Source organism: Archocentrus centrarchus, chromosome 9 (genome assembly GCF_007364275.1).
Source record: "Archocentrus centrarchus isolate MPI-CPG fArcCen1 chromosome 9, fArcCen1, whole genome shotgun sequence".
In the NCBI taxonomy this organism is placed as follows: Eukaryota; Metazoa; Chordata; class Actinopteri; order Cichliformes; family Cichlidae; genus Archocentrus; species Archocentrus centrarchus.
Genome location: NC_044354.1, coordinates 26506934 through 26519062, shown reverse-complemented (window position 1 = coordinate 26519062; position 12129 = coordinate 26506934). Strand labels below are relative to the sequence as shown.

Below are 12129 nucleotides of genomic sequence, written 5' to 3'. Positions count from 1 at the left end.
ATGCATCACTGATCCGTCATCCATTATGTCCAATATAAGGATATCGGCAGGCACAGCAATTGATTAATAGAGAATTAACAGCTTTTGTGTGTGTGTGTGTGTAGGATTCTGCCAAGGCTGCAGAGGCTCTTTTGCTGGATAAAGAGGCCTTTCTTCCATCTCACAAGTACCTGGTGGATAAGACCCGAATACTGCACAGCAATGGTAAAATAAATGTCTCTTTTATTTAAAAAAAAAAAAAAAAAACTGGTACACCAGGTTGTGCAGTTTTTGGTGGTGGTGAGTTTTGTAATCTAGCAAAAACTGCCCATTGTTCAGATTGTTTGGCACTTACTGGGCAGTTAATTCTGTAGTTGATTACTTCCACACTTCAATCTCTGTGCTTAAACTGAGTTTGCAGGATGTAGTCTGTAGTCTGGACTTGCAGGGTTAGAAAGTAAATGATTTAATTCAGGAAATATCTCTTATCAGCTGAAGTTGCATTTATTGCTAAAGCCACGCAGCTGTATGCATCCCGTGTAGCCTGAGTGAGATGAGTTTTCTGTCACCAGATGATGACCGTTCTGAGGATGCAGGCAGGGAGATAGGCAGGCCACCTGGATCCCACTCATCCTCCTCTCAGGTGGACAGTCGTGCCTCCCCCAGCCCTGGTCCCCCCACCCTGGACCGCTCCTCCTCCAGCCACGATCTCCCCCGTCCTTTCTCAGTGTCGCCGTGCTCTGGGGACCGACTGTCAGGAGACCACATCCTTCACAAACAGCTCTTATCTCCACACTTTAAAAAGGACGGCCTCATGGCTTTCCCTACTGCCCTCTATGCAGCCAAAGTCGCGCTTATGTCAGCCTCTCAAGGGCCTGTGGGGTCGGGCAGCGTTGATGCCGGCTTGCCCAGCGACCAGTCAGAAAGTGGCAGCTCGACCGCAGGAGATGAGGACCAGCTGGACACGGCGGAGATCGCCTTCCAGGTGAAGGAGCAGCTGCTAAAGCATAACATCGGCCAGCGAGTGTTTGGCCACTATGTGCTGGGTCTCTCTCAGGGTTCGGTCAGCGAGATCCTGGCAAGACCCAAACCCTGGAGGAAGCTGACTGTGAAAGGCAAAGAACCTTTTATTAAGATGAAGCAGTTTCTCTCTGATGAACAGAACATTCTGGCACTTCGGACCATCCAGGTCCGACAGAGAGGTGAGTGTAAAATACTGCGACAGGACACAGACTAAATGAAAACCATGCAGCAACAGAACAATAGCTTGGTGTAGCATAAAAAGTTTTGCTCATAAAGTTTCTGTTTTTAACTGTAATTTAAAGACCGCTGGCTTAGAAAATGTCTGTGAATCGAACATTAGAAATTCCAATCATTTTCATCCACTGCATTCATATATGATGATAGTTGAAGCATAAGGAAGGCAATATTTTACAGTAACAATGAAAGTACCAATCTGGACACCATTAGGCTAGTCTGCTGACTGCCAGCAGCAGTGGGCTAAGTCTTCTGTTCTGTGCTCTGTTCATTGTTTATGATGAATGGAGGAAAAAAGCTAATAAAAACTGAAATCATCTTTAGATAACTGTGGTTATCAAAGGCATTTTGGCAAAGCCATTCTTCTTTTGCTGTCCACACAGACCGTTTACTTACATGCAGCCAAAGCCTGCTCAACTGTAACAGGTTCAATTGAGCACGGACTACAAATGGAATCCAGGATTCTTCTTAATAAACTTAATAAAAGTTTTTCAGAATGCCTAGAGGGGACCTACTGCACTAACTTGCAAATCCCTATTTTTAATCTTAGACTCAACTAGAGTGGCTTTGTGTGATTCACAGTTCAAAATAATCCTTATTTATCTTCCCCTTCCCTGTAATCCAACTGTCTTTTGATTGGTTGCTGTTTGCAATCAAAACCTTTGAAAGACATGTCGCCAGGACTTAGTGGTCACAGCTTGAGCTGTGTACCTGAGACGACCATATTAGGCAAATCCTCTCTCATTGACATCAGTAAGAGGCACAAGAAGAAAAAACTGCCTGTAACTGAGTATTTAGAGCAGTCTGAAGCCTGAGTGTTTGGCTTTGCATAATGTTTGCATATTCTGACCTCATTCTTTGAAAATTGGGTGTGTGTGTGTGTGTCTATATATATATATATATATATATATATATATATATATATATATATATATATATATATATATATATATATATACCGTATTTTTCGGACTATACGTCGCTCCGGAGTATAGGTTGCACCAGCCAAAAAATGCATAATAAAGAAGAAAAAAACATATATAGGTTGCACTGGACTATAAGTCGTACTTTTTTTTGGGGGGGGGGGGGGGGGGGTTGATAGAATCCGAGACCCAGAGCAGAAATTCCATCTTGAACAGCAATTTAAAATAATAATGGATTAAAAAACAGGACGAACACGGTTACGCCTACGTTATGCTAACGTAGCACATTCAGCTACATGACGCACAACGAACACGTGTTCGGTATGTTAACGTAACATTAAGTTATTCAGATAACCATAGCATAAAGAACATACTAACAAGTTAACCAAACCATCAATCCATTGAATTCTTCATCCTCGGTGTCACTTCTAAACAATTCCGTACACTCCGTAGACGAAGCGCCGCTTCCTCTTCTGTGTCGCGTTAGTCAGACTCGTCGTCAGCTGCAGTTCCAATTATTCCAGCCTTTCTGAATCCCAACAGGATGGTTTGTCCCTGAAGCCCATGTTTTCTTGATCCATCCAATGACTTCCAGGAAAGTTGGGTGGCGCATTCTCCCAGTTGCCGTTAAGCTGTGCTCTCCATCCATCATCCACTGCGCCCACAGGTTACGCAAGACTGCCTTAAAGCTGCAGTTCACGGAGATGTCAAGTGGCTGGAGTATTTTGGTTCATGTGTTATAAATGTCACATATACGTCGCTCCGGAGTATAGGTCGCACCCCCAGCCAAACTATGAAAAAAAGTGCGACTTATACTCCGGAAAATACGGTATATATATATATATATATATATATATATATATATATATATAACTTAATATAAGGAAAAAGCATCATAGGTTCTATGCTACAATGTACCAAGAGGTTTTCAGAGCAGATGTATTGGCTTAGCTCCTGGACCTGTGCACATTTAAACCTTCTAATCTACTTGGCCCTCATCCTTGACTTCATCACAGTTTCCTCTGCCATGTTTATAGTGTTACTTTTAAACTTTGTTTTCTCCCTAGATTCACAGCTTTTGAAAGTTGAGCTTCCCGTATACTGCAACCTCAGACAGCACGCGCTCAAAGGCAGCCATTGATCTACCAGTCAAAAGCAAAGCCTTGGAACTGCTCTCTGATCAACCATCCCACTCACCCCCCTCCTCTCTCCTCCTTCTCTCTCTGTCTCCATCTCTTTCTGTTACCCTCTGTGGCAGGGAGCATCACTCCGCGCATCCGAACTCCTGAAACTGGGTCAGACGACGCCATTAGGAATATCCTGGAGCAGGCTAAGAAGGAGATCCAGTCCCAGAGGGGTGAGGATGAAGCTGCGAGTCATAAGTCATAGTTAAAAGCCATATTGATTGTTTTTTTTCTATGCAAAATGAGTTCTATTATCTATTTTGATCAGTACTTGAGTGCATCTAAATTGGAAAGGAAAAGTGATTTAGGGTGCATCAGTGTCAGCATATGTGTCTTTCTTGTTTAGGTGATGGCAAGTCATCTCTAAACAGCTCATCAGGCAGAAGCAGTAACGGGGCTGGCAGCAGCTCTGACGAAACCATAAAGAACATTCTCGAACAGGCCAGGAGGGAGATGGAAGCCCAGCAGCAGGCCCTGATGGAGATGGAAGTATGTGGGAGGGCTTCGACTGTTAGTTCAGGAGTTCAGGTGGAACGTCTGGGGCCCCCTGAGCGCTCCAGGGGCCTGCCTTTACCTATCTCCATCAAGCAGGAGGAAGGGGGCTCCATCACCGTGTGCACGGCCAATCCCATCAGCAGCCCCCAGACGCCCCTCAGCGTCCTCTCCCCTGCTGCTTTTGTCCAGAACATCATCCGCAAAGTCAAATCAGAAATCGGCGAAGCGGGCACCTACTTCGATCAGCATTGGTCTCAGGAGCGGGGATCTGTGGTGCTCGGCGGCGGTGGAGGCAGCTCTCGGCCCTTCAGCTCGGTCTCCCCTTCCTTGTCTTCCTCCTCCTCTGGGCCCTCCACCTTGCCTCGGTCCTGGCTGCGTCTGGAGAACGGTGAGGGTCTCCCCAACAGTGAGGAGGCCTCTGCTGCCGAAGATGAGCTGAGCCTGGGTCGGCCAGTGGAGGTGAAGGTGGAGTCAGATACCTCGGTAAGCGGCGAGTCCCCAGGACCCGGCCCGGGACGCCTTTCCTACTACCCAGCATATATCCCCCGTGCACTGAAGCCCACTGTGCCCCCTCTGACACCAGAGCAGTATGAGATGTACATGTACCGGGAGGTGGACACCATCGAGCTGACCCGGCAGGTGAAGGAGAAGCTGGCGAAGAACGGCATCTGTCAGAGGATCTTTGGTGAAAAGGTCAGACGATGGACTTTCATATTAATGCACATTGCAAATGAAACAGCCTAGTTATGATACACATGGTAGCTTAAAATGAATATATTGTCATGGCAGACTTAAACCTGTAACATTCATCTTATCTGTATAGACAGCGAATGTAAGCAGCAGCAGATGCATAACGAGAATTTGTATTTTCAGATCGCATGAAATATTCGACTACGGTATCCTCAGTCAACAATAAACACATTTTAATAATTTTTGAAAAAATGAAGCCAAAGCTCATCCATGTGGAAAAGTAACGGCCTCCTTTTAAACCTAATAACAGGTCCCAGCACTTTAGTTGCAATATCTGCAGCTCAGAGCTTTGCATAATATGATTTGAGTATTTGACATCACTGTGAAAGAATTTTAGCCTGCTTTTTAGAATTTCTTAAAACAGGCTTGACTTATGTGAAGTCTTGACATTATATGCCCTGCAAAAAAAAAAAACTGTTAAAAGTTTGCTGTTTTATTACCCTCTGCATACAACATTGTCCTAAAAGCCTTCAGGTGCTTTTCTGCATATGTCAGACAGCAATAGACTCTGCTTTGCTGCTCTGCCTTTGAATCCTCGTTTCTCACATCTCTTTCTTAACCATCAACATTTTTAGCTGAGAATCCTGCGTTTGGTTGAGCTGTCATTTGTGCCCTTGAAAAACCTTTTAGAGGCTGGACACAAGTTTGACCAGACCACGCTATTCTCCCTAGCTGTCACAGTGGTTTGGGAGGTCTTTCCAGAATGAAGGCTCTGAACAGCTCATCTCTTTCCGAGATTCATTTGTGGTACAGTGCGCTTGTGGGAATTTTGTGGCGTGAAGCTAAGTGAAATATGGCTAATTAAGTTTTATTATCAGGTGGTCTTTAAACGAATAACATCATAATTTCAGTGTCTTATCAAATCCCACTGAACATCAGATGTCCAGTGACGTTTTCTGGGCTAAATCTGCTCAGCAAGTCATGGACATCTGTTAGGTGTAAATTTGGTTGAAAAGAAAAGTAGGAATTTATGGTTATTCACCGGGACATTTTTTGTTAATTAGAAGTCTAAAATATGTCTAAATAGAATATAACCCTGTGGGCTAAAATCAGGATAAATTTATGTCAAAGTTTCATAGATCACACCTAAAAGCCACACACATTTCTAGTAAATTATACATTTGCCTGGTATCTTATTTGGTGGTGAAATAGTTGTTTATTTTATATATATATATATATATATATATATATATATATATATATATATATAATTCACAGAGGGCACAGTACACTCAAAGTTATTGTTCACACATGCTGGACTGTACAGTGGTGCAGTGGTTAGCACTTCTGCCGTGCTGCTAGAAGGCTCTGAGTTTGAATCTGCTGGTTGTCTGTCTGATTTTTGGACAGCAGTTGAGGAGGAAGCCCGTTTCAGCTAAGGTCATCATTTCAGCAGGTTTTTTTGGAGCATGTTAGTTATTCTTCAGCCGGGTGTCACATTTTCTGTGACAAATACCCAGCTGATGAAATCATTTAAAAAAAAAAAATAAATGTTCATAACACTTTTATTTGCATTTTCCCTGAAATGAGCTACTTTAGGTTCTATATCAGTTTTGTTAGTTCAAGCCCCAGAAAGTGTGCCTTTATTGTCATAAAATCCCTCTGGGTGTCTTCCTAGGCAGCCTTTGTGATAAACCTCTTTATTCTGTCTGGAGTGGATAAAATATAAGAGATGTCACAAAGATTTTTCATGGTGATGTGAAAGGTGCTGTCTTGATTCTCTGCTGTGATATGACTGTTGTAAAATATGTTTAACATGAGTCCCACTAAAGCAGCAGTTTTTCTCTAATGCAAACTAATGTGAAAAAGAAGGAAGAAAACTGTTTATTACTGAAATTCACACATTTTTGCATTTGTGAAATATAAACTATATGTGTCAGTTCAAAATAATCAAATGTGAAATGTGCTGCAAGTCTAACTTAAACCATTATCCAACATGAAGATTTATAGTACATTGTCTCCCTCCAGTGGTTCTATGGTGAACGTGCATCACAAAGGCCATAAGTTGAAAACAGATTTACATCTTTCCCAATAAAAATTTGGACCATCGGTCATTGCTGTGCAACATATACATTTGGTGTGAATAATGTTATAGATGGTGTCTAATTAAAAAGTATCAACCTGCGTTTGCATGTTATAGGTGCTGGGGCTTTCTCAGGGCAGCGTGAGCGACATGCTGTCTCGGCCCAAACCCTGGAGCAAGCTGACCCAAAAAGGCAGGGAGCCTTTCATACGTATGCAGCTGTGGTTACTGGATCAGCTAGGCCAAAGCCTTAACCAGCCCCCAAACCAGGGCCACACTCAGGGTGAGGTTGCGTTCTACAACACACACTCAAGAATAGCAAAACTGCTCGAGAAACCGTGCAACTAAAAAAAAAAGAAAAATCCCCACAACACACAAAGTCGACTCAGGACAGAGGGTGATTATTATCTTCTATTTACAGATAAAAGCCCAGTGACGGCCCAGTCCTCACCCTCCCCACCTCCCAGCCCAGCGGACAGCCATCCGAGTCCGCTGGTAGAGCCTGTGAGTCTCTCCCTGGAGAGCAGTAAAGAGAACCAGCAGCCTGAGGGCCTGAGCTTGGGATTGTCCACCCATCCAGAGGGAGTTAAATCTACTCCCAGCCTCATGACAATGCATCAGCCCACAAACCCACTGGGCATCCAGGAGCTGGTGGCCATGTCTCCGGAGCTAGATACCTATGCCATCACCAAGAAGGTCAAAGAGGTGCTAACGGATAATAACTTAGGTGGGTCTGAGTTCACACTTTGGCATAAAAAAAAAAAAAAGACACTCCAAGACAACATGGTCACTACATACCTGTGTATGTTTGTTTTCCACAGGCCAGCGTCTTTTTGGGGAGACCATCCTGGGTCTGACCCAGGGCTCGGTGTCTGACCTGCTCTCCAGGCCCAAACCGTGGCACAAGCTCAGTCTGAAAGGCAGAGAGCCATTTGTCCGTATGCAGCTATGGCTCAATGATCCTCACAATGTAGACAAGCTGAGGGCCATGAAGAAAATGGAGAAGAAAGGTGGGGACCCAGAGTGCACGCTGTAATGTGAAATTGATGTGCGCGTCAGTGGCAGTGACAGGGAAGATGATTCTAACGCGTTTGTAATCCGCTTACACTGCATGTCTCTGTCTGCTCTCTAGCCTATTTGAAGAGGCGGTACGGCCTGCTGAGCACCGGCTCGGACAGTGACTCACCCAGCACTCGTTCTGAGTGTGTGAGTCCGGCTTTGGCCTCACTGGACTTGTGCCCCTACAGTCAGGTGAAGAAGCCTCGGGTGGTGCTGGGAGCTGAAGAGAAAGATGCCCTGAGGAAGGCATACCTTCTGGAGCCCTACCCGTCTCAGAACACCATCGAGATGCTGGCGTCGCAGCTCAACCTCAAAACCAACACTGTCATCAACTGGTTCCACAACTACAGGCCAGTCTGTTGTAAACTTTACAAATGGCTGCCTTTGTTGTTTTTATTGCTACTATATGTTTACTTTAGTTGGACAGCTCACATTAAAATCTAATTTACATATTTTTTTCCTCTGGCCTGTAGAGCTGTTTATCCATAAAGAAAAGCCCAGTGTATAGAGATGTTTCTTGAATATTATGGTGCTAAATGGCACAAGACTTTAGTGCTTCAAGTACTAAAAAAACTGCATTAGAAAAAATCAGCAACAGGGTCTCTTTCCACAAATCATGACCTGATTAATTTTTAAAAATCCACACATCTTTTTTTGTAAGCAGTTTTATGCATTTTTCTTTCTGTCTACATCCACCAACTAAAAGAGGGGGGGGGGCAGCTAGCTACCATCACAGCTCAGCTGATGGAGGATACCGTTAATGTCCTGCAGCACTGCCACAAACATGAACATCTTACCTATGGTATATTTTCTAATGTGGTTTGTCAAGGTTGGTGATTGTAGTTTGGTAAAAGAGGAATGAGTTCCTACATGAAACTTTTCACAACAGGTTGGATTTTTATTTTTTTTTTTTTTTGAGTAATCAGGTCCTGATTTCTGAAACAGACAAAGGAAAATGTGTAAATTTAATTTTTGGAGGAACTTGTTCTCCTTACTCTTCAACTGAATATCTCAAATGTGATTTAGAGAGTAGACTTAATATCCAAAATCTCCTTTAGCCAATGTCTAACAGTGGTATTTTTGTTCAGGTCCAGGATGCGACGGGAGGTGCTGATGGAGGGTCTGCCAGACAATGATACAGATGCTGAGCACCACAGCTACTCCCCCTCAGTGACACGGAGCCCTCACTCTGATGGAGAAGAGAGGAGGCTGCAGCAGCCCTCAGGACACATCCACTCCAGCCTTCCTCTTAGTGCCAACACCTCACTGCCTCATGTCAAACAGGAGGCGTTAGACAGGGAAGACGAAGGGGAGGAGGGAAGGGAAGGCTCTGTTAAAAAGTCGCGGGTTCAGTGTTTTCCCACAGCAGTGCCATTCCCGCAGTTGAAAAGTGAGCATGAGGACTCCATCTCTGGTTGTCGTGAGCCCCATTTGGCAGGCCAGAGCTTGAGGCAGGAAGAAGGTCAGGGACTCTACCCTGGAGGGCTCTCTGTAGACAGCTCCCAGAGAACCAATCAGACCAGGCACGAGGGGGAGGAATCTGGAAAGTCACCCATTGACCCGGTCAGCTTCAAGGCTTCGTCAGAGCCCTGCCGCAGCAGCCTGGAGGTGTCTCTCAACTCACCCTCTGCTGCATCCTCACCGGGCCTTATGATGTCAGTCTCCCCTGTTCCTTCCTCCTCTGCTCCCATATCGCCCTCGCTGCCCAACCCTCCATCAACGAGCACTAGTCACAGCCTCGACCCTAACCCGCCCCCTCCCTTCCAAAGTCCCAAACTCAACAGAAGCACTCAGAGACGCACGGAGAAAATGGCCAACCTCAATAACATCATTCACAGGTTAGAGAGAGCAGCCAATCGAGAAGAGACTCTGGAATGGGAGTTTTAAGACCACCTTACATGTATCCAGTCTGGATGACCTTCGAGACACACAGGAGAGTCTCAGACAGAAGCTTCCTGAAGACTTTAGATGGAGCCTGGCTCCCGAAGGCCTGTCCTCTGAGAATGATAACTCACAGGAAATGGGAACACAGAGCTGGTCATTCAGCTGAATTCCCTACAAGAACTTAAGAGTTAAAAAATACATTTATAAATGTGTATTTGTTTTTTGTTTTTGTTTTTTTTCCTTTTGATAATGCATACTACTTTGAAATATATGTGACAGCACTAGCTGTTGTTTTACCTATTGGACTTGACATGAAGACTTTTGCAGCTATGGTGTCATAAAATGTACACTGAAGTTCTGTAGATTGCCACTGGGTGAGATTAAAAGAAGACCCCTGTCTTAAGCCATTAAAAGCACTATAACTATTTGAAAAGAGACACTGACCAAATTTGCTACTTTTTGAATAGCAATTTTTCAGATTTTGTCTGTAAGACTGGACAGTTTAAGTCAAGTAACGTGAAATCCTATTACTGACTGAGGGATAGTCCTTTAAGACTCTAAATATTCAACATCTTGTATGTACTTAGTTTCCTGGTGATATGTTTTGAAATATTTGTAACTCACTCGTATAAAAATGTGGTTGTACATGTTGTAGAATTGTCTGCAATAGCCTTCTCTAAACCTGATGTAGCATGGTACTCACCTGACCCTGTTATCCTCTGTAGTTAGTCACCTGTGATTATACTTGAACGAAAACAAGAGAAAAAGAAAAAAGCTGAAAACCCTGCAAAAAATGAGAAAAAAGGAAATGTTAAACCTAATGAGTAGAGTACTTTTTAAGTGTTTTTGGTTTTCTTTAGGTTTCTTTGAATAATCCTTGAGGTTTACAGTTTAGGGCCCTTGTGCTTTTGGTAGTAAGTGCAGCAGTCACTTCGCAGGAGCACGGTTTACATGATTTCTTTCAGACTTACCTCTCTGACCCTCTAAGGCACTGGTTCTCAGACTGTAACGGGCCAAGACACAGGACACCCAGTTTACCTCAGATTATGTTGATGCACATCATGCAACGACCATGCGTTCCATTCTTTTACATAAACATGACCGGCACTTATTTGAATTGATGGAGGGAAGGCACTCGTGTATCATGCCTCGGGTGTGAGTTCATGCCTCAGAGGTCAAACATGGAGCAACCGGGTGGGGGGGGGGTTTAATAAGATAAATCTGTCTTTTACCAACGACATGCTGCTGTTTGTCCCTTTGTATGTGTTATGAAGTAACACCTGATTGATTGCACATTGTCAAAATGTGTATTTTACTGTAAATTGTACTTAACAAAACACCTCAAGCACTGAGATGCTGTTTAGCTGGGCCACTCCAGTGCAGCTCTGTATTGATCTACTTTGAGGCTGAAACTCCGAGTGTTTAAAAGCATGATGCATACAGTGTGACCTCTCATCAGTCTGTAAGTACACTATATTCAAGAACACAAAAGGTTACAGGTATCCCCTCATATTATCTTTGACCACGTGTGTATTGTGTCTGTAGACGTTTATTTGTCATGCTTGCAAGATGTTCTTTATGTATTTTGCCTCTATTTTATACTCAGAACAGTTAACTAGATATTCAATACCTCGTGTATGAAGTACTTACAGCACTTAGATTTTTTTGATAATTGTGAGGACTCAAGAAAAATTTCAAATATCAACATTATCCTAACTTAGTGTCCACAAGTCTTTGCCTTTACTGTATCGTTGAAGTTGGTAGTGAACACTTGCACATGTCTACATAGTTCAGAGGACTTGGATTGTATTATGTAGAGATATATATTACACAATTACTAAAAAAAAAAAAAAAAAAAAAAAAAATACTATCTTACATTCTTGGAACAAAAATGTGCTGATTATATTGAAATAGAGTGTACAGATTTAATAAACCAAACCCATTCAAGCCAGTTCTGGTCTGGCAAGCTTGCCCACATTTTAGACCTTCTCTCAGGGTAGTCTTGCTTTTTAAAGCTTTATTGAAACAGTTGCTCTCATCGGTGGTGTTGAATATGATAAACGTGGTGTAGAGAATGATTCTGTTATATATCCAATGAACATGTGGACGTTGTATGATAAGATTTGACACTCGTGGGAAAAGGGGGGGGAGAAAAAAAGGAGAATTCTTGGAGAGTCACGGCTGTTTTGTAATTCATTACACGGATGTGTCAAAGTACAGTGTCGAGCGAAACCACCAGGATGAGGCTAAATGGGTTGCATTTTTTAGATCAGTAGACTTTGCTCTTGGAAATACTGGTTTTTTTTTTTTGTTTGTTTGTTTTTCTCTTGGAGCCTCAGAAGATTTTTCTCTGGTTTTCTTACCATCATATTTTGTGCATAATATACTGTATGATTAGAAGTGGCATTTCTTATGTGAAAGCTTCATTGTCTCTCAAGGTAACGTGGACATATGACTGAAAAAGAAATGTATTTACCCAGACCATTATCTCTTCATGTAAAGCTCATCTCATCGTTTTGCATGCAAATCCATTCTGCTCACATGACAAGGGATAGACTGTTTTTGTGTTATTGTT

The 12129-nt window shown here is 43.2% G+C and overlaps 1 protein-coding gene across 1 annotated transcript in view; it reads left to right on the top strand.

The window, feature by feature from the left end:
- cux2b (cut-like homeobox 2b) overlaps positions 1-9557 on the top strand; it is a 98088-nt gene extending 88531 nt beyond the window's left edge. Inside the window, exons 14-22 of the mRNA XM_030738439.1 lie at positions 105-204; positions 552-1181; positions 3418-3516; positions 3690-4531; positions 6729-6894; positions 7033-7338; positions 7433-7621; positions 7744-8020; positions 8759-9557. Coding sequence (XP_030594299.1) covers positions 105-204; positions 552-1181; positions 3418-3516; positions 3690-4531; positions 6729-6894; positions 7033-7338; positions 7433-7621; positions 7744-8020; positions 8759-9557 — 3408 coding nt within the window. The remainder of the gene's footprint in view (positions 1-104; positions 205-551; positions 1182-3417; positions 3517-3689; positions 4532-6728; positions 6895-7032; positions 7339-7432; positions 7622-7743; positions 8021-8758) is intronic.
- The last annotated feature ends 2572 nt before the right edge of the window (positions 9558-12129 follow it).